The sequence below is a fragment of the Silurus meridionalis genome, chromosome 15 (genome assembly GCF_014805685.1).
Source record: "Silurus meridionalis isolate SWU-2019-XX chromosome 15, ASM1480568v1, whole genome shotgun sequence".
Classification (NCBI taxonomy): domain Eukaryota; kingdom Metazoa; phylum Chordata; class Actinopteri; order Siluriformes; family Siluridae; genus Silurus; species Silurus meridionalis.
Genome location: NC_060898.1, coordinates 935,001 through 955,352, shown reverse-complemented (window position 1 = coordinate 955,352; position 20,352 = coordinate 935,001). Strand labels below are relative to the sequence as shown.

Below are 20,352 nucleotides of genomic sequence, written 5' to 3'. Positions count from 1 at the left end.
ATGGTAGTGGGTCGATTTGTTTCCCTCCCCTCTCCCCCCGGCTTTACATCCCTCCCCTCTGGCTTACACTCAGTCTGGTTGTGAGTTTGTGGTCTGAACCCTGCAGATCTCAGGCAGAGCTTCTCTTGTTACTATGTGCTCCTGCTTTTTCTCTGTCTCCCAGTGAGAGAGGGAAGGCGAAACGCAAGAGGGGAAAGTGTGTGGGTGTGAGAGAGAGAGAGAGTGAGAGAGCAGAGAACTGATCAGAGACATTTTAAACGGTGGGCAGGAGAATCCAGGAACAAACGAACCAGAGGAGACACGAGAATGTCTCGCCGGTTGCGTTTTTATTTCGGCTCCAACCGCAGCAACACGGCACCCGAATTACAGGAATTTGAAGATGAAGGCCAGTATGTGCATACGAATGTCCCCGGAGCTGGAGCCACGCTTCGCCAAACGCGTCCAGATTACCCACTGCTTGAAGAAGATCCCCCTGTTTCTGGCGCTTTCTTGAAACGAAGCTCCTCCATGTTTATTCCGCAGCTCCAGAGCCAGAATGAGCTGCCAAGGCCTACCAAGAGCTCGACTATGCAGATCTCTCTCCAGCGCTCCTCAACGCCTCAGGAAGACCTACAGTCTATGGATTCGCCTCCAGAATACCCCCAGGATCCAGCTCCGGCTTACAGCGAGCCCGCAGAGGGCTGGTGGTCCTCTCAGTCTGCGTTTTACCGCAGGAGAGAAAGTCCAGCAACTCCGGTTGTAGATCAGACTAATGTCGGAATGGATGCTGCCCAGCCCAAGAGGCGAGTTTTCTGCGTCAGGCCGTATGAGTTTCAGAACGGACACTCTAATTTGAGAATCGGGAACGGAGGTTCTCCGGGAATCAGCATCGGAAGGTTTTGTATCCAGCAAAACGCCTCTAACGGATCTGATCTCCAGCAGTTCAGGATAGTTCCTTACAGCCAGGAGGAACAAAACGGTGCCTGCAGTTGGTCTGTCCAGCCAGCCGCAGACGGGAATCCTGGCCCTCGGAGACTCATCGTCCAGCTTCAGCAGGACGGAGGGAAAACCATGACTTCAAGCGGCCAGAGAGATGCAGCCGATCTCGGGTGTAAAAGTGGACGAGGAGTACAATACCCTCGAATCCGGCTCGAGAGGAGCACCTCGCAGCCTTCACAACCCAGACAAGTCCCATCACGCCCTGGATCCATGCCTAACCTTCATGCCCCAATCCCTGAAAGTGAAGTCAATGAAGATGGAGCTCAAAGCTGCACCTTTAAGATCAGGAAAGGACAGGATCCCCGGCAGGCCAAGTTCAAGATATATTTTAGCCAAGGAGGCAACAACAGATCTAACTGTTCACAGGATATTAGCTTTGGAAAAGGACCTACGTGGAACGGCCCAGAGGTAATTAGCGCTCGGATTTCGCCTTGTTTTTGTACGCGGGTTTTGTGTCGTTTGTTTGTTTAGTGATTTGTTGGAACCACACCAGTTTGACCTCAAGTTCTGTGCACTTTTTGTGTGTGTCTGAACCGGGAATGTGGCACGTCGTCAGAAATTCAGCATCTTCGTAGTTAATAAGTGGACGGCAAATGAGAAAAGCAGAGGAGATGAAGTCTGGAAGTTTGAGAATGTCTGATGGGGAGGGGGAAGGTCTTTCTGGGAAGTAGGAAAGAGAAAGAAAATTGGAAAGGCAGGAGAAAAGCTTAACCACACTCTCTTTTTCTCAACCTCAGCCAGAGAAATCTTTACCAGTGGCTTTGTTTTTATATTTGAATGTAAAGAAATGAGAGGGGGGTTGGGATGGTGGGAGTAAAGTTGCTGAAACGAGCGCTGACAGATATCCCTGCTGCCCAGAAGCTCTCTTCAGCTTGGCTTTTCCCCCCTCATCGTTTTAAGAGCAGTCTGTTCTATCTTTAGACCTGCATCAAGTGCTGTTGTTGGGTTTTCAGATCAGCTCTTCTCCCTTGACTTGGGTCACCGTACACCTCAGCTGCTCCGTAGTCATTAAGGTCTAGGATACAGTTACAGCTAAAATGCCCATAAAGACCTGCGATTATCACCACCAGAGATGTTTGTAAAATAGTTCTGAAAGTCTAGACAATGCTCCTTTTTTCTCTCCAGGTGTTAAAACACTTACTCTAACCTCAAAGCTGTGGCGAAGTCTCAGCGCCAAACCGCGCTGGATTTCAGACTACCGTGTTCCTCACTGAACTTCTGGGCTTCAGTTAAGAGTTTGACATTTTTGTTGGTCGGTGTCGCAACCTTCAGTGTGTTTTATGGCAGCGTTGTTTTTCCTGTGAGGAGAAAAAGACGTTACTGGAAGTGAGGAGTCCTGGAGTTCCTGTGTAGTTTGTGTCAGCTGAATCAAATATCCAGAACGATCCTGTTTCCTCGGCGGAGTTCTCACTGACTACAGGTGTCGGTTCGAAAGTCAGGGCGAGGTCTTCGTGGAGTAAAGTGTAGAGTGCTGTGTGTTTGCTTGTTGGAATAAAATCAATGATGCGGTGATGTCATGAGTTTCTGTTCTACATGTTTGATTCGTTAAAGGACGGACACATGGCACTTTTTATCCGTTACGTGTAAAACAAGTTTGTTTGTTATCATGCATTAAAGTTACAGTTTTACGTCCGATACAAAGCGCTGACACTGGAGACTCCTTCCACAGAAGTGAACATCTTAATCAGTTGTGTAACCTGGTTTACTGTAAACGGAGTGAAATCGGAATAGACCCATTTGGAGCCCACTGAACTCCTGATCTGCAGGGAAAGCACTGAATGATTCGTGTGGAGAACTGAAGGGTTGTGGGATCCTGCTTTGGCTTCTCCTACCTGAATCAGCTAAACTGCAGGAACTTGCCAGATTTTTGGACGACGTTCTGCTGGGACTCTCAGGTTCGTCTGAAGTATTAGTCTTAGTAGGAAAGGAATGGAGGGTACGTGTCCCTGGTGACCGAACGCTTCCAGACTGAACTTCACAGAGAAAGGAAGATTTCGGGGAGGGGGGGAAGCTGACAAAGCAGGGAAGGAACAGCTCATAACAGAAAGATGAATATTACTACTGCGGCTAATACTAATGCTATTATTACTATTACTGGCACAGCTATTGCTACACTGCTATATAGGCCATACAGCTGGGATTATAAAGTTTAAAGGCCTTGCTCAGGGACCCAGTAGCTTGGTGGTGCCAGGATTTGAACCCATGACCCTCTGATCAGAAGTCCAACATCAAGTCCAACACAACTACTCATGCTGCTTCTGCTAACTAATTACTAACATCAATTATTATTATTGCAACTACTAAATACTGCTGCTACAATTACTGTTGCTACTATAATGAGTTCTGCTGCTTCAAATGCGTGTCATCATTACGTCTTATTTGATTTATTCTCATTACGTTATTACTGCTACTACAGTCAGTACACATTCGAGTAATATTGCTACTGCTATTCAACTATCAATACTGCTATTATTACCTGGTAATATTACATCTATTAATACTGTTATAACTACTAGTGCTGCTGCTACTTTTATTATTATCGCTACTCCTCCGACTTTTACTGCTGCTGTAATCATTAATACTGCAATTAATACTATTATTACTACTGTTTCTATTAAACTAGTGCTATCATTCCACTTATCTACCCACTGTTAATAGTGCTAATACTAGTTCAGGTAATATTGCTACTTCTTTAACTATCAATACTATTACTACTACTACTACCAGTAGAACTATTTATTTAGTAGCTGTGCTACTGCAACTATTATTCCTTTTATCACTTCCATTAACTCACTCAACTATTCCTACTGTTACTGATCCTGCTGCTACGATTACTACTAAACCACTATTACTAATATTATACTAGTCATTATCACTCTCTAACTGTAATACCACTTCTGCTATACTTTATAACTGTTACTGTTCCTACTGTTGTTATTATTATTATTATTATTATTATTACTGCTGCAGCTGCTGCTCAGAAAACATCATTTTCTCTTCAGCGATTTCCTTTAAGTGTCCATCAGTGATCAGCTAATGCCCTCAGCAATCATGGAGCTATAATGAGCGAACATTCAGTGTCCCTCAGATAAAGACGTGTGTTTCCTTCGATGCTCAAGGTTTCTTCTCGGGAGTTTTTAATGCTGCTGTGGCCACTGGCTCGCTCACTCGGGATAAACGTTCAGGAACTATTTAATGACGCGGAAGCTGCTTTGAGACGATGTCTGCTGTTGAAATCTAAAATGATTTAAAGCTCATATTCTTTCAGAGAACAAATAAATATAGAGAATAAAATAAAACTCGGATTGCGTCCAAAAAGTTCTGAAAGTTTTATGGGATTTACGACTGTAGCTGCATGAGGGGAATTGTTTTGATATAAATGAAAGATTGAGCTGTTGTTTAAGTTAAACCCAGTTCTATATCTGGTTCTATCACCGTAATTATCCTCGTTAACTCTACAGCTTTCCCGATTACTTCCTGTCGTCTGGTACGTTACCACGGTGATTTGTGGGAAAACCCTTTCTGAGGGACTTTCCCGTTTTGATGTTCTATGATTTACTGACGCTTTGGTGTTCACTTAACGAGAACGCTGAATCATCAGGTTTTCTGGCAGGAATTGTGAGAAGGGTCTTCAGAAAACTGCTGAAACTAAAGGAATAACTGTGTGGATGATCTCAGCGTTATCTCACAGCTCTGCACAGAGTGATTCACTTCATCTCTCTCTCTGTCTCTCTGCAGAGACTGAAGGTCGTTCTTTACAGCCGTACAGAGGCTCTGTGTTCTCATCATCACTCTGGACTTTCATTTAAATGTCACTGAACAGCCGGAAAGTGGGCTGTATGTCGCATATTTCCTGACGAACTCCAGATCAAAGTCCGTTACAGAAGGGAAAAAGGTCTCACAGAAGGTCGAAGGTCAACGGATGAAGGTTGATACTAAGAAGCTCACTTTCCAAATGCCGTGTACGGAGATTAGATTAGATTAGATTAGATTAGATTAGAGAACTTCTTGTGACGTGGTTCTGTAGCTCAGTGGTTAAGACTCTGGGTTGCTGATCAGAAGGTTATTTATTAGGAGTCTAACGGTACACGGATTTGTACCGAACGCAGACCGGAAATACCATTTGTTTTGTGCACACATAAAACACTAAAGAATCGGTATCGCAGGCGTTATGGGCTCTGTTTTATATCCCAAAAAAAAATGAATCCGAACCGTGAATTTTGTGTACTGTTACACTCCTAAAATATATATATATATATATATATATATATATATATATATATATATATATATATATATATATATATATATATATATATATATAATTTCATTATTATTACATGTTGCAAGTTAAAATCGCCTTCTTTCCTTCTTTTTAATTGTTTACACTGTAGATGTTTAAGATCTCACACTGAGTTGCTGTGTTGAAGTCCATGGACCGAGGAGTCATTGTTGTCTGAATTTTTATTTTTTATTTTTTAAACGATTCTTGTCCCTTCGATTTGTTGTCCCTGCAAATGCATGATGATTTGACAACTAGAACAGTTTTTTTGCTGTAGAATTTTGAGATCAAACGCATACGCCATTGTTAGAAAAACTTACCAATAGGGGGCGACAGGGAACTCTGATACCACAGCTGCGAGGTGTTATGAAAAAGTTTCGAAACTAATGGTGTAACTGGTGCTGTTCAGACGACGTGCATTACCAAGTTAGAACCAAAAGCAAATGTGGAATTCTGCGTGCAACTGCGCACATCTGCCACATGTGCCGATGCTGTGACGAGTCGTTTAAAGTGTTTCGAGCGCCGCACGTATTACAAAAGAGGAAGAACATCACCGGAAGATGACGAGAGATCAGGAAGAAGAAATGAGCTTGACCTCCAAAAATGACGGAACCGTTCTGCAACTCGTGCGTGATGATGGCCGGAGAACAGACCACATGATCTCCTCCTGTGGACTTCACCCTCTTCCTGAAGATGACACCGTCGTACAAGAGCATCAATGATGAATTATAGTGAAACCTGCTACCAGATAGAGAACATTTAAAGCTCCACTTCACTGTGTGTGTGTGTGTGTGTGTGTGTGTGTGTGTGTGTGTGTGTGTGTTATTGTAATAAATCAGTTTATTCCACATGCAGGCTCACACTGGTTCTGATCGACACAAGAACGGACTTTTCCACTCCGGCCAGGTAAAGGAGTGTGTGGGCGGAGCTAGTGTACATTACATGCACTGTCTGGTTTTCAGGAAGTAATCGAGCAAACTGAGGCTTCACGCGGTGATCCACACATGACCTCTGACCTACTAAACCTCTGCCCTCTGTCCTTTTACACCCCACGTCCTCGCAGGAGTAATCATACACTGGGTCTCTCTCTCTCTCTCTCTCTCTCTCTCTCTCTCTCTCTCTCTCTCTCTCTGTCACTGATTCAATCTCTCTCCTTCCTCTTTTCTTGTTCTCTATTTATTTTTATTTTTCTCTCATTGGGGTTTTGTGTGTGTGTGTGTGTGTGTGTGTGTGTGTGTGTGTGTGTGTGTGTGTGTGTGTGTGTGTGTGTGTGTGTTGTATTGTGTTCCCTGCTAAAGTTCTCAGCCTTATTCTTTTCTTCTTCTCTTTCACACAGACACGAGATGATTTCCTGGGACAGGTGGATGTGCCACTGAATTGCTTGCCGGTAAGTTCTTTGTATAAGTGTGTGTGTGTGTTACTTGGAATGCCCTCATGGATGTGTTCTGAAAGCACTGACCTGCTGAAGCCCCTCTCCCTGTAGGGAATGGAAACAGGGGGGTTGTGTTTGAAATGTAAACATGCAGATCGGTATGTAGGAGAGCGTCGCTCTTCCACCAAACACAAACCTCAACAACATGCTGTAGTAAACACACACACACACACACACACACTTCAGTCAAGCTGGGCAAAATAAAGCTTTTTCATTTGAATAATTTTGTGAACACGATTAGATTTTAAGATATGAACCTCACAGTTTCCTGTTTAGAAGGAAGTGAAATCCTTCTCCACTTCCCTCACTCCCTCAACATTCTCCACTTCCTCAACAATCTCCAGTGTTCCAGCATTCTCCATGTCCTCCACTTTCTAAACTTCCTCCAGTTACTCAGTTTGAGTAACTTGGGGGACTGAGGTCTGATTGGCTGTAGTGATATTGGGGGGGGACTGAGGTCTGATTAGCTGTAGTGATATTGGGGGGGGACTGAGGTCTGATTGGCTGTAGTGATATTGGGGGGGGACTGAGGTCTGATTGGCTGTAGTGATATCGGGGACTGAGGTCTGATTGGCTGTAGTGATATGGGGGTGGGGACTGAGGTCTCATTGGCTATAGTGATATCGGGGACTGAGGTCTGATTGGCTGTAGTGATATGGGGGTGGGGACTGCGGTCTGATTGGCTGTAGTGATATCGGGGACTGAGGTCTGATTGGCTGTAGTGATATTAGGGGGGACTGAGGTCTGATTGGCTGTAGTGATATTGGGGTCGGATTGGCTGTAGTGATATGGGGGTGAAGTCTGATTGGTTGTACAGTATTGGTTTGGTAAGAACTGCTACCTGATTGATTATTGGATAACTGGGAGCTGGTGTTGGGTGATATCTGACTGGTCACAGGGGTTTTCTTTAAGAAGAATTTCTCTTTTCTCTTCTCCGATGCGCTAAAAGCTATGAAACATTGGATAGGTGTTTTGCAGTAAAATACTGTACAGGATGTTTGTGTAAAGTGAGTCGTGTGACTAACGTTATCAAATACAAGCCATGAATCTCAGCGTCTGTCATCACTCATTACTCAACTTCAGTGGTAGCGGCTGCAGCTGTGGTGTTTCAGCTCAGTCCGAGACAAACGTTCTGTATAATTACAAGCCGAAGCGTGTTTTACACACTCCCTCTCCCACGTCACCTGACCTACTCACTTCCTCTCCTTTACAACCACTTTCTGACCTGAGAAATGGTTTAGTACGGGTCGGGGGTTTAGAACCTGACTGATGTTATTTTGGGTTTTAATCAGTGTGTCTGTGGGTTTTAAAAAAGTCTTAAAATAAATGCGATGGCTATGGATGTGGACTAATGGACCTTGTATTTTTAATAGGCTTAAAAACCTAGACCTGGACCAGTATTAAGGCTAGTTCTCGACTAACTCTGGATCAGTATTACAGCCAGTCCAGGACTAACCCTGGACCTGTACTAAAGTCAGCCTTGAGCCAGGCCTGGACTGATCTCCTGATCTGAGCTAAAGCAGATCCTGGATCCTCTATTATAACTAATAACTAACTTAGACGTGAATAAAACTAGTTTTAAGGATCATCCTGGATCTTTGCTGAAGTTTGCTGAGTTTTTACAGGTGATTATTTGGAGTCCTGGGTATGAGCAGTTCTCCTCAGACAGAATCGTTACCACGGGAAGAGAAAGCCGTACAGTGGAACAGTTGGAAACTGGCTGCTTATGTCTCTGCCTGTTCCGATACGATCTGTGAAGGAAATCCAGGAATTTCTGAAGCGGATGAGAGCGGCTCCTCAGACACGTAGCCGATTCCTAACGCTGAGTTTTCTGCTCTGAGTTTTCCACAGTCTCGAGTTCAATCTCCAGGAAAGTGTCGGAAAATGTGGGACTAATGAGGAACGGCTGACTTTAAGTGCTGATCAGATGTTTTCTGCTGACGGGTTACTCAGAGCTTCCTGAACCTCAGCTTCTGAAATCCGTCCTTTATTATTTTTTTTTCCTTTTTCATGTTTACGTACGTTCTCAGGCTCGGGCAGATTTGCTGATGATGCCAGTGATTCTTGTGGAGCCACTAATAACAGCTGGTGTTCAGTAGAGCTACAACCTGTGGCCTGCATGGAATATGTAACAGGAGATGTTGATTACGTAAGCAGGGCTCTGGAAGTTGTCCATGGTGTTCAGCCCCTTAGTCGCTGTTCTCTCGGGTTTTTTTTCTCTCCTCCCTAATTACTCACACACACACACACACACACACACACACACACACACACACACTTGCTCAGATGTTTACAGCTTCACAGTGTGATCGAGCCGCCTGTTGCTTTTCTTATTTATTTTACTTTGTTTTTGTTTGTTGGCTCTCAGACAGAAGATCCAGCGATGGAGCGGCCCTACACGTTTAAAGACTTCCTCCTCAGGCCAAGAAGGTCAGTGTTTTTCTTCCGCCAGTCTGGATGTAGCTAAAGAGTGACGGTAGCATATAGGCTTTTCCTGTAAACACAAAGGGAAGGAAGCTACAAAACCGCTGTAGGGGCAAAACATTGAAGACGAAACTGCTCGCTATGGATTTTAAAACAATTCCTTTATGGTGTTATGAATTTCACACCATTGTAATATTTATTCTCTAATATTTCGTGTCCTCTCTCACCTCTAACCTGTTCATATAAAGAACTTAAAGAACCATCCATATACAGTATTAGCGTTTGTTTATTGGTTTGTTTATTTGTTTGCTTTTAATTATTTGCTTCATTTATTTATTTGTTTAGAAATATAATTTTTTCTTCTTCTTCTTTAAATGTTCAACAAACATCTCCATTTGATGGCGTTTTATTAGCTGTTAGTCAGGGTCTGATTTAATCAGGATCTTCTGCCTGTTGTGTGTGTGTGTGTGTGTGTGTGTGTGTGTGTGTGTGTGTGGGCGTGCAGTCATAAGTCGAGGGTGAAAGGTTATCTGAGGCTGAAGATGGCGTACCTGCCGAAGAACGGTGCTCAGGAGGAGGAGAGCGGTGAGATGAGGGAGGAGGCTGAGGTGAGCTCTCTCTCTTTCTCTCTCTCTTTTCTCTTTCTCGTTCTCTATTTCTCTTTTGCTTTCACTCTTTCTGTCTTTGTTTTTCTGCCCTATGTCTCTCTTTTTTTTCGTTCCTTCAACACTGATTATCTCTCTCTCTCTCTCTCTCTCTCTCTCTCTCTCTCTCTCTCAGGGCTGGGAGGTGGACTCAGTGGAGCACAGTGGTTCTCGTCGTTCTCAGCAGGTTCTTCCTCCGTTGCCGGCAGGTTGGGAGGAGAAAGTCGATAATCTCGGCCGGACGTATTTTGTTAATCACAACAACCGAACCACACAATGGAAAAGACCCAGTACGGTGTATGTGTACGCACACACACACACACACAAACAGAGAAGTTCTGTGGATTTGCAGAGTTTACAGGTTGACACTTGAAATAGACACGCCCCTGTCACTTCTACTTATTGGTCATCATGGTGCCACTTTGCTTCTCATATCTGGCCCCACCCACTTTTAGTTTCTGGACACTTGCACTCCTCTGATTTATAATCCCATACAATCCGAAACACTCCTTCACCAGTTTAAGATTCAGAAAAAAATGCTACTGATTTGTGATGTCATTTCCTCTCTGCCTGTCAGTGACGTGGTGTCAGAGACGGAAAACGATAATCAACTTCGTCAGATCAACCAGGAAGCTCACCGCGTGTTTCGCTCCAGACGCCACATCAGCGAGGACCTGGAGAACGAACATCTCGACCTCCGAGAGCTCGACGATGTGAGCCTTGACTTTTGCTTAACTCTTATTTATAAATCATTTCTTCAGCAGCAGTTTTCTTTCTGGTTTTATTTTCATACATATTTTGAAATGTTGCACGTTTGTTTAAATAGTTCTTTATTTATTTTAATTATTTTCTTTATTATTTTATCTCTGTTATTATTTTACGGTTCTACTGATAAAATATATATAAAAACCAAACCTTTTGTTATTGGGTAATTTTTAATTAGCCCCTCCCCTCCCAGTCCTGGGACCCAATCACTGAAGAGGATTTCTCGGGGATGAGTGAGGCTGTGGCTGGCCCCGCCTCCACTGCCACACCCATTCATCAGTTCAGCACTCCAGAGTTCTCAGAGGAGATCAGCATGAGGCTCTCACTCACTCCTAACGCCAACGGAGAAATAGGCGGAGCTAACAATACCGGGGTGAGAGAGTAGATAGATGGATGGATTAAATGATTGATTGATGGATGGATGAATATGGTTGGGTAAGTGAAGAGATGGATAGATAAATTAATAAATAGATGGTGTGATAGATGAATAGCTGGATGGATGTTGGGATGATATGTTTATTAGAAAGGTTGTGGGAATGATATGATGGTCAGAGCTGATAGATTGATGCCACCCCTCTCTCTCTCTCTCTCTCAGTCTCTTCTGTCCTCCAGGCTGCGTTCCTCCAGTATGACTGATGGAGTGAGTGATCAGGCTCAGACTCCCTCTCCTATGGTACGCCTCGTTCCTTCATTACGCCTCATTTCTTTCTTCCACTCCTCCTTATACATTGCAGTTCTTTCACCACCCACTTCTTTCTCTATCTATCTATCTATCTATCTATCTATCTATCTATCTATCTATCTATCTATCTATCTATCTATCTATCTATCTATCTATCTCATTCTGTCTTTTATTAACTCTTAGTAATACAATGCTGTTAAACCTGAAGCACATGTTGAGTGTCACTTTTCCTGCTCTTCCTCATGACATGGCTGGAATCCGTGTGTGTGTGTGTGTGTGTGTGTGTGTGTGTGTGTGTGTGTGTGTCATTGAAAGTGTTTATTCTGGTATTTGTGTAATTACCTCCTGCCATTGTGTGAAAGTGGTTCTCGAGGTGCGATCAGAAGAATGCAGGACGGCATTTGTAGAACTCAATGTGAGATGGGTTTTTTTTTTGGTTTTGTTTTCCCTGAACTTTTTGTGGTGCCATTACTTTTAACACTGACCGGCTGAAGTGTTCCTCTAGGAATGAATAGTAATACAAAGAATCGGTGTGTTGTGTTTTTTTATTTTTTATTTTTATTTTTTTTGCTGAATAACCAATTCGTTACTTGTGTTACGATATTTAAATATATGCTCCACCCCTAGGGGGCATGTCTTTCTCTAGTAGCTCTGCATTAGCTGAATGTTAACAGTAAACATGTTTACATCACAACACACACACACACACACACACACACACACACACACACACACACACACACACTTCTCCTGGGTCCTGTAGAGAATAAATGGGTGGAGTTTATGTATTTGTTTGAAGTGTTTGTTTACGCGTCTGTAACAGCTGCGCTTTCGCATCGCACGCAAATGTACAAAATTACGTCCTGAATGTCACCTGAAAACAGTTTTATATTTTTAGATACGTGTGTGTGTGTGTGTGTGTGTGTGTGTGTGTGTGTGTGTGTGTTGACTACTGCCCCCTGCTGACCTGGTGTTTTTTTTCTCTCTAATCCTGCGTACGTTCAAAATGTGCGGTTTTTTTTTTTTCTTTTTTTCTTTACATTAACAAGAAATTCTGTGTTTTTATGTTTTTTGTAATCTGTAGATATAAATATTGTAGTGAACGCTGATGTATTTGCTGCCACGTGATCTTCTGCTTTCTGCATTCGTTTTCCTGATGAAGGTGTTTTCTAAAAGTTATGGCTAGAAATAGTTCTTCATTATTGTTCTCCTTTCGATGTGAGGTGAGATGTCGTCTATCAGGCCTCCTGACCGGTTTCATATTTTCCCTTTCTGTTTTTGTTCGGAGGAGCAGAACATCTCCACGTCGCTGCAGTGGGCGTGGCCTGAGTGAGTTTATGTGTGAATTATGTAGCTGGGAGGTTTTGTTTTTTTTCTTTGTTTGTTTTGGGGTGAGTGAATGAGGGAGCGAAGGAAGGAGGTATTGAGGGAGTGTAGAAACTAATACGACTCTGAAGGAGGAGTGGAAGTGCCGCGACTCGCCTGGATGAGTCAGTGCTTGCGCTCACACTTCAGCGTGTTTGAGGTGGAGCGAGTGATGTTTCTCCTCCAGTTCACTGAACGCTCGGCTTCATCTGCTGCTCGGAATCGTGTTGGGAATTACCGGGAATACCCTCAGTCCTCATGTTAGGAGAAGTTCATACTGCTCATCTTTTCAGAGGCTCGGATTGTAAATATGTTCCCCAGTGGCAGCAGGTAAGATGAGATTTACTGCAGGATGGAGTTTTTAAAGTTCTGAACATCAAATTAAACATTTGGCAGAAGCCCTTTAACCTCAGAGACTTTTATCTGCTGAATTCCGCTGAACAGGTGAGGGTTAAGGGCCCTGCTCAGGGGCCCAGCAGTGGCAGCAGGGATGTGAAGTGTTGTGTTTATGAGGATAATTCCCCTCTAATGAAGTTTATAGAGAAATGCAGTGGGCTTGTGTGAGAGCAGGACCCTGTGTCTGATGAACTTCGGGTGGATCAGCAGTTTTTAGGGACTTGTGAAGTTTCTCGGTGAATTCAGTAATCACCCTGAGCTGATCGGCTCCTGAAGGTGTCGGGGAAAGTCGTCCTGATCATGATCATCTTTCTCTCTAGGCTTTTTTCACCCTTTCATCTTTCTTCTTTCTCTTTCACTTTTGCTTCTTCTTCTCCTGCTCGCTTTTTTCTCGCTGAGCTGAGCTGAGCTGAGCTGAGCTGAGCTGTGTGTGGGGGCACGTTTGCTGATACTGTGAATAAGGGTTCATTGAGAAAAATGCACCATTTTGGTGCTTTGTTGCTGCAAAGACAGGAAGTGACATCATCAACAGGAGACAGAGTGTGTGTGTGTGTGTGTGTGTGTGCACGTTTCTGAGCACTGTGTGTATGATGTAATAGTGTTGTAACGCACATTAACTTTCCCATCACCATCGTCCTGTTGCTTCCAGCTTCAGCACACACTCCCTCCAATCCAATCTCTCATCCAATCTCTGCTCTAATCTCCAATCCAATCTCTCATCCAATCTCTGCTCCAATCTCCAATCCAATCCAATCTCTCATCCAATCTCTACTTTAATCTCCAATCCCATCTCTCATTAAATCTCTGCTCCAGACTCTGCTCCAATCTCCAATCCAATCCAATCTCTCATCCAATCTGTAATTCAATCTCTCCCTGTCTGATCCACCACCCCTTTAAATTCACTCCTGACCCCATAATTACCTCCACCGCCCCTTTAAATTTAAACACTGATCCTCAAAATCACCTCCACCACCCCCTTAAATTCAGAAAACAATTTCCTAATCATGCTTGCTGAACACACACACACACACACACACACACACACACACACACACACACACACACACACACACACACACACACACCCCTACTTACCCATGATGTCGTGTAACTAAGCTGTTATGTGTCAGCAGACGTCGCAGTCCAGACGAACCCGAGCCCAAACAGTCACAGGCCTAGAGCAGCCCATGGTAATACACTCTTTCTCCTCCTCCTCCTCCTCTTCCTCCTCATGCTGTCACACACTTTAATCTTTTTTGTTTTGTTTGTTTCTTTATTAAGAACGTTAATGAAACTGTTATTTTGTGTTTGGTCGGGTTTTGTGGTCTGTGTGTTTGTGTGTGTACTGGGGATTCTTTTACTATTACACCCCATTCTCATGTGTGTTTTTGGTTGTTGCTATGGATTTTTCACTGTGTCTGTGTGTCTGTGTGTCTGTGTGTCTGTGTGTGTGTGTGTGTGTGTGTGTGGGGCTTTGAGACGCAGATTCAGGGGTTTTTATTTAAAAGTTGCACTCCGGTATCTAAACCAATCACCTTCACTCTCCGCTGCTTATACTCACTATGACTCTGTAACACTGGGTGGTGTGGGGTGGGGTGGGGGTGTGTGTGTGTGTGTGTGTGTGTGTGTGTGTGTGTGTGTGTGTGTGTGTGTGCGATCAGCTCATCACATCCTCCTGATTCCATCTGTGACTGATCAGCTTCAGTGGCTCCTGAACCTCCAGCATGGTTTAAACTGAATGTTTATTTCATTTGTTTACGTGTGTGTGTGTGTGTGTGTGTGTGTGTGTGTGTGTGTGTGCGCTTCAGTCCTTGCCCTCAGGTTGGGAAGAAAGAAAAGACACTAAGGGCCGGACGTATTACGTCAATCATAACAATCGCAGCACGACGTGGACACGCCCTATTCTCCAGGTACAGCACACCGTCTGTCTTTCTATCTGTTCTGTCTCTCTCTCTCTCTCTCTCTCTCTGACTGTGTATTGTGTGTACTTGTTGTCAGTATGTTGTGTTAGCGTATGTGATAAAGCGTGAAGGAGTTTGTGTGTGTGTGTGTTTAAACCCCCTCTTCCTCTTCCTCTCTCAGCACACTGAAGATGGAGTGAGTTCCCCTGCAGGAGCTGTAGGAGGCGCTGTAGCAACCACACCTTCATCCAGCGGCCACCTCAGTGAACCCCAAATGCGCCGACCTCGTAGCCTTAGTTCTCCGACCGTCACCCTGTCCACGCCTCCAGAGGTGAGACTCATCCCTCTCTCCATCCATCTCTCTACCTGATCATCTATCTTTCCATCTAATCATCCCTCTCTCCATCCATCTCGTCTGATCATCCCTCTTTCCATCTATTTCTTCATCTGGTCATTCCTCTCTCCACTCATCTCTCCTATTATTATTATTGTTGTTGTTGTTGTTGTTGTAATGATTATTAAATTAAGCTGTAAACTTTTTTTTCCTCGTGTTTGATCCACAGCGATAATTTAATCCTCATCCTTTCTGTTTTTCTGCTCCGTCCCTCTCAGACCTTTAACCACATTTCCAACGATTTATTTATTTTTTTTACATTGCAGCAGATTTCTGTGTTGTTATCTCTCCGACACCTGAGCAGGAGCGCTAAACACACACACACACACACACACACACACACACACACACACATACACCAAGTCCATCCTAAGAAACAAAACATATTCACCTGTGTTTTACACAGTTATACCGTGCGTGTGTGTGTGTGTGTGTGTTGTGTTCGTGACCTCGGGCGCGATTATGAAATCGCGTGTTGCTCTGTGTGATGAAGTGTGTGTCGCAGCTGTTATGCATATCAGGTTTGATTCATCATCATGCACAGTGTGTGTGTGTGTGTGTGTGTGTGTGTGTGTGTGTGTTTGCACACTAGTCAGCATGTGTACAGGTTTTTTTTCCTCTTCTTCTTGGCAGAAGGTTTTTACCAGCCACTGTGTGAAACCTGTTCCTCAGCGTCAGCGCGAGCGTGTGCCAGGATCCACCGGGATTTCTCCACTTTCCTTCTCAATCTGCATGCTTAGTTCATTTTTCGTTTCACACACCACACACACACACACATATCACACAGTGACATGTCGACCCTGATGTTTCTAGTCCAGGATTCCTAGTTTATAACAGGAGGCAGAGCAATGCTAAGTGGGCGGGGCGAAACCACCTGACCATGTTCTGTATTCCAGCGTTTCAGGGACACGCAGCTGATGATTTCTGCTTCCTGTTTGCAGGGAGCCAATAGCACGCCGCTTCCTCGGGTCCCGAAAGACACGCTCTCGAACCCGCAGTCACCCCAGCCCTCGCCCTACAGCTCGCCCAAAGCTCAACACAAGGTCACACAGAGCTTCCTGCCCCCAGGGTGGGAGATGAGGATCGCCCCGAACGGACGGCCGTTTTTCATCGACCACAACAGCAGAACAACCACATGGGTGAGATACTTCCCCCCCCTCCCACACACACACACACACACACACACACACACACACACACACACACACACACACATACATACAAGAGAACCCTCACAGATGGTTATGTAATCAGATAGTGGAGCTCTGTATAAAATAGTGTTTCTTTAGACTTTACGTAACTTCCACCCTGACACTTATACACAACCATCACATGTAAATCTGGAACCATCTGTAGCTCCGCCCACTTCCCCGCCATCTCACATAGTCTTCACATACCGTGCTGCTTTTTTTATTGCTTAAAGTGTGTGTGTGTGTGTGTGTGTGTGTGTGTGTGTGTGTGTGTGTGTGTGTGTGTGTGTGTGTTAAAGTGTGTTACTTGGAATGCCCTCATATTGTTGGTGGGTTTTTTCCGTTACTCAGAAGGTTGTTCAGCAGGTGATGTGGAGCGAGAACGCAGTTTCCAGCTGATCTGCCGAAAGCGCGCACACACACACACACACACACACACACACACACACACACACACACACATCAGGACACACACACCAACACTCATATCAACACACACACCAACAAAAATCAAATAGGTGTTTATTTCCTCCTGCTGTAGTACGGTGTGTGTGTGAGTGTGTGTGTGTGTGTGTGTTGCTTTGCATTGTCAGTGTTTGTTTTGAATCACTGTATGACGTGTGTTTGTTTGTATGTGTGGGTTTGTGTGTGTGTGTGTTGAGCTGCAGGATTGTGATGATGTAATCTCTTATGACATCTCTCACTTTCTTGCTGGTTATTGTACAGATGGAGAAACCTGCATGTTTTTCTCTCTCTCTCACACACACAAAGCAGTTCAGTCAGAGACGGTCCCAGTGCGCCACCTGGGGTGTGTTGGTGTTGGGGTGTGTGTGTGTGTGTGTGTGTGTGTGTGTGTGTGTGTGTGTGTATTTTTTCTAATTTGGATTTGCTAGCCTTATTGTACAGTGTGTGAGACTCCTGCACACACATACACGTATAAACACACACACACACACACACACACACACACAAGCACTCTTCTGTTTAGAGATAAAGCAGTGCATTATGGGAATCGAGAGTGAATAGACTTCTGTTTAATGAGAGTAAAAAGACTGAGCTAATCTCTTTCTCCATCTCTCTCTCTCTCTCTCTCTCTCTCTCTTTCACTTACTACCCCCTCCCAGGAGGACCCAAGGTTAAAGTATCCAGTTCACATGCGGGTTAAAGGAGCGCTTGACCCCGGTGACCTCGGCCCACTTCCTGTGAGTACAAAAAAACAACCAGTGAACTACATTACCCAGAATACACCACTGCACACTCACTTAACCGTCTCACCTTCTTTGTTTTGTCTTCCTAAAAAAAAAAACATAGAGAAGAATTAGTGATACGTATAGGCACTAACAAATAGGTTTTGATTTTAAAACAAAATAAAATTGAGATGAATTTACAATTTTCATTTATATATAGAGATGTGTATATAAGCATCTATTTCCTCTCTCTCTCTCTCTCTCTCTCTCTCTCTCTCTCTCTCTCTCTCTCTCTCTCACTCTCTCTCTCTCTCTCTCTCTCTAGCCGGGGTGGGAGGAGCGAGTCCATGCAGATGGTAGAACATTTTACATCGACCACAGTAAGATCACTCTTTCCTTTACACTGAGACACTTAACACTGATCATAAACTGTGTGTGTGTGTGTGTGTGTGTGTGTGTGTGTGTGTGATGAAGCGGAGTAAATTGTTCTGCTCTGAACTGCTTTATTCCTTTTATGCTGCTGCCAACAATTACAATTTCTCATTTATTACAAAACAACTGATGAAACTTTCAAAATTACTTTAATATAATTTTTATATAAAAAAATTAAAAAATAACCTTTTTTTTTTTTTTTTTTTATTGAGAAGCCACAAAATGTAAACTCTGTCCCAAAAAGATTCTCTGAAAACCCCAAACGAATAAAAAGAGATTTTAAACACGAAGATTTGGGTGAAGCTCCACCCCTTTTTCTGCTCTAGTTTTTACTCATTAAGCAGAAAATAATTTTGTTTGTACTGAAATCAAGAGTTTATTTACTCATCACTTCATCTACAGCTGTTGGCAAACGTTTTTGTTTTCTTTTTTGATTCCTAAATTAACACACACACACACACACACACACACACACACACACACACACACACACACACCTCTCGGTGCTCTGGACCTGCAGCAGTGCGTTATCTGAGCCCTCATGTCACTGTACACCTGTTTGTTCTGCAACACTGCAGTGTCACCTGTGTACACACACACACACACACACACACACACACACACACACACACACACACACAGAGTAACAGGTACATCATTAAAACCTTTTATTATTTCTGTTAATTTTTCCCCATAATTTATTTTTATTAAAAGATTACAGATTTCACACTAAAACTTTACTGATTTATTTTTTTTTTATCACTTAATCACTTAAAGAGGTTCTCAGATGGAACCTTTTCTCATGAAGAGAACTGTTCAGGCTGAACTTCCTGCTGGAACCAAAAAAAAACTGGAACCCAAAACCCTGGAACTGGAATCTGTGGTAATTTTAAACGTTATACTAAACAAAGTGTTTTTTTATTTTTAATATTTAGACACAAAGAACACGCAGTGGGAGGATCCTCGACTACAGAGTCCCGCTATCACAGGACCGGTCTGTATATCTCTCTATCTCTCTATCCATCTGTCCATCTGTCTATCCTTCTATATTTCCCCCTGTTTGTTTCTCTTTGTGTCTTTTGGACTCTCATTCTGTTTTTCTTTTTACCCATGATTGTCTTTGTTTGTATTTCTCTCTCTCTCTCTGTCTCTCTCTCTCACACTGTGTGTGTGTGTGTGTGTGTGTGTGTGTGTGTGTGTGTGTGTGTGTGTGTGTGTGTCCTCCACAGGCTGTGCCGTACTCACGAGAGTTTAAACAGAAGTACGATTACTTCAGAAAGAAGTTAAAGAAGCCGGTGAGATGCAGCACAAAGATACAGATATCAGTTCTCCAGGGGTTTGAGGAAAAACCCTCACATTATGCTGAAAACTAAATATTACAACACTGTGTGTGTGTGTGTGTGTGTGTGTGTGTGTGTGTGTGTGTGTGTTTCCCCAGGCGGACATTCCTAACCGTTTTGAGATGAAGTTACACAGAGGCAGTATATTTGAGGAATCCTACAGGAGGATCATGTCCCTGAAGAGGCCTGATGTTTTGAAGTCTCGCCTCTGGATCGAGTTTGAGTCTGAGAAAGGACTCGATTACGGGGGCGTGGCCAGGGAGTGGTTCTTCCTTATCTCCAAGGAGATGTTCAACCCTTATTATGGGCTGTTTGAGTACTCAGCAACGTGAGTGTCAAAGTCATCCATCCATCCATTCATTCATTTATCTGTCTATCCATTCATCCATTTATCCACCTGTTCACTCATGCAACCATCCATGCCATTCATCTATCTGTTCATCCAACCATTCATCCATTTATCCATCCATTTGTTCATCCATCTTTCCATTTATCCATTCATTCGTCTGTTTAATGTTATACAATATTTTTTCCATTCTTCACTTAATTCATTGCTTTATTTGTCCACTAAGATCCTTCATCCAGTTCATCCATCCATTCTCGTATTCTTCCATGAATTCATTCCTCTATTCAGCAATTTATCTGTTCATCTATTCATTAATCTGTTCATCCATCCATTAGTTCATTCACATTTCCATCTATTTATTTATCCACCAGTTTATTTCTTCATTCTACAGTTTATTCATTTGTTCCGTCACCCACTCATCCATCTATTCATCAGTTCATCCATTTGTTCATTTATTGTTCTCCTGCTGCTGTTTAGTCTTAATGACACTGGACCAGCTGCAGGATATCCCTCGTTCTCTCCTCCGCGCTATATTTATACACACCTGTTTCATCACTTATTCACAGGAAGAATAAAACAGGAAGGAAGAATAAT

At 43.5% G+C, this 20,352-nt stretch overlaps 1 protein-coding gene across 1 annotated transcript in view; it reads left to right on the top strand.

Moving 5' to 3' along the window:
- Positions 1-20,352, top strand: part of nedd4l (NEDD4 like E3 ubiquitin protein ligase) — a 40,251-nt gene that overhangs the window by 11,550 nt on the left and 8,349 nt on the right. The window contains exons 6-23 of the mRNA XM_046868572.1: positions 6,116-6,166; positions 6,597-6,647; positions 9,061-9,122; positions 9,622-9,724; positions 9,897-10,057; positions 10,338-10,473; positions 10,719-10,898; positions 11,121-11,198; positions 14,099-14,155; positions 14,497-14,538; positions 14,777-14,878; positions 15,051-15,200; positions 16,205-16,402; positions 17,578-17,655; positions 17,966-18,020; positions 19,008-19,066; positions 19,302-19,367; positions 19,511-19,740. Coding sequence (XP_046724528.1) covers positions 6,116-6,166; positions 6,597-6,647; positions 9,061-9,122; positions 9,622-9,724; positions 9,897-10,057; positions 10,338-10,473; positions 10,719-10,898; positions 11,121-11,198; positions 14,099-14,155; positions 14,497-14,538; positions 14,777-14,878; positions 15,051-15,200; positions 16,205-16,402; positions 17,578-17,655; positions 17,966-18,020; positions 19,008-19,066; positions 19,302-19,367; positions 19,511-19,740 — 1,859 coding nt within the window. The remainder of the gene's footprint in view (positions 1-6,115; positions 6,167-6,596; positions 6,648-9,060; positions 9,123-9,621; positions 9,725-9,896; positions 10,058-10,337; positions 10,474-10,718; positions 10,899-11,120; positions 11,199-14,098; positions 14,156-14,496; positions 14,539-14,776; positions 14,879-15,050; positions 15,201-16,204; positions 16,403-17,577; positions 17,656-17,965; positions 18,021-19,007; positions 19,067-19,301; positions 19,368-19,510; positions 19,741-20,352) is intronic.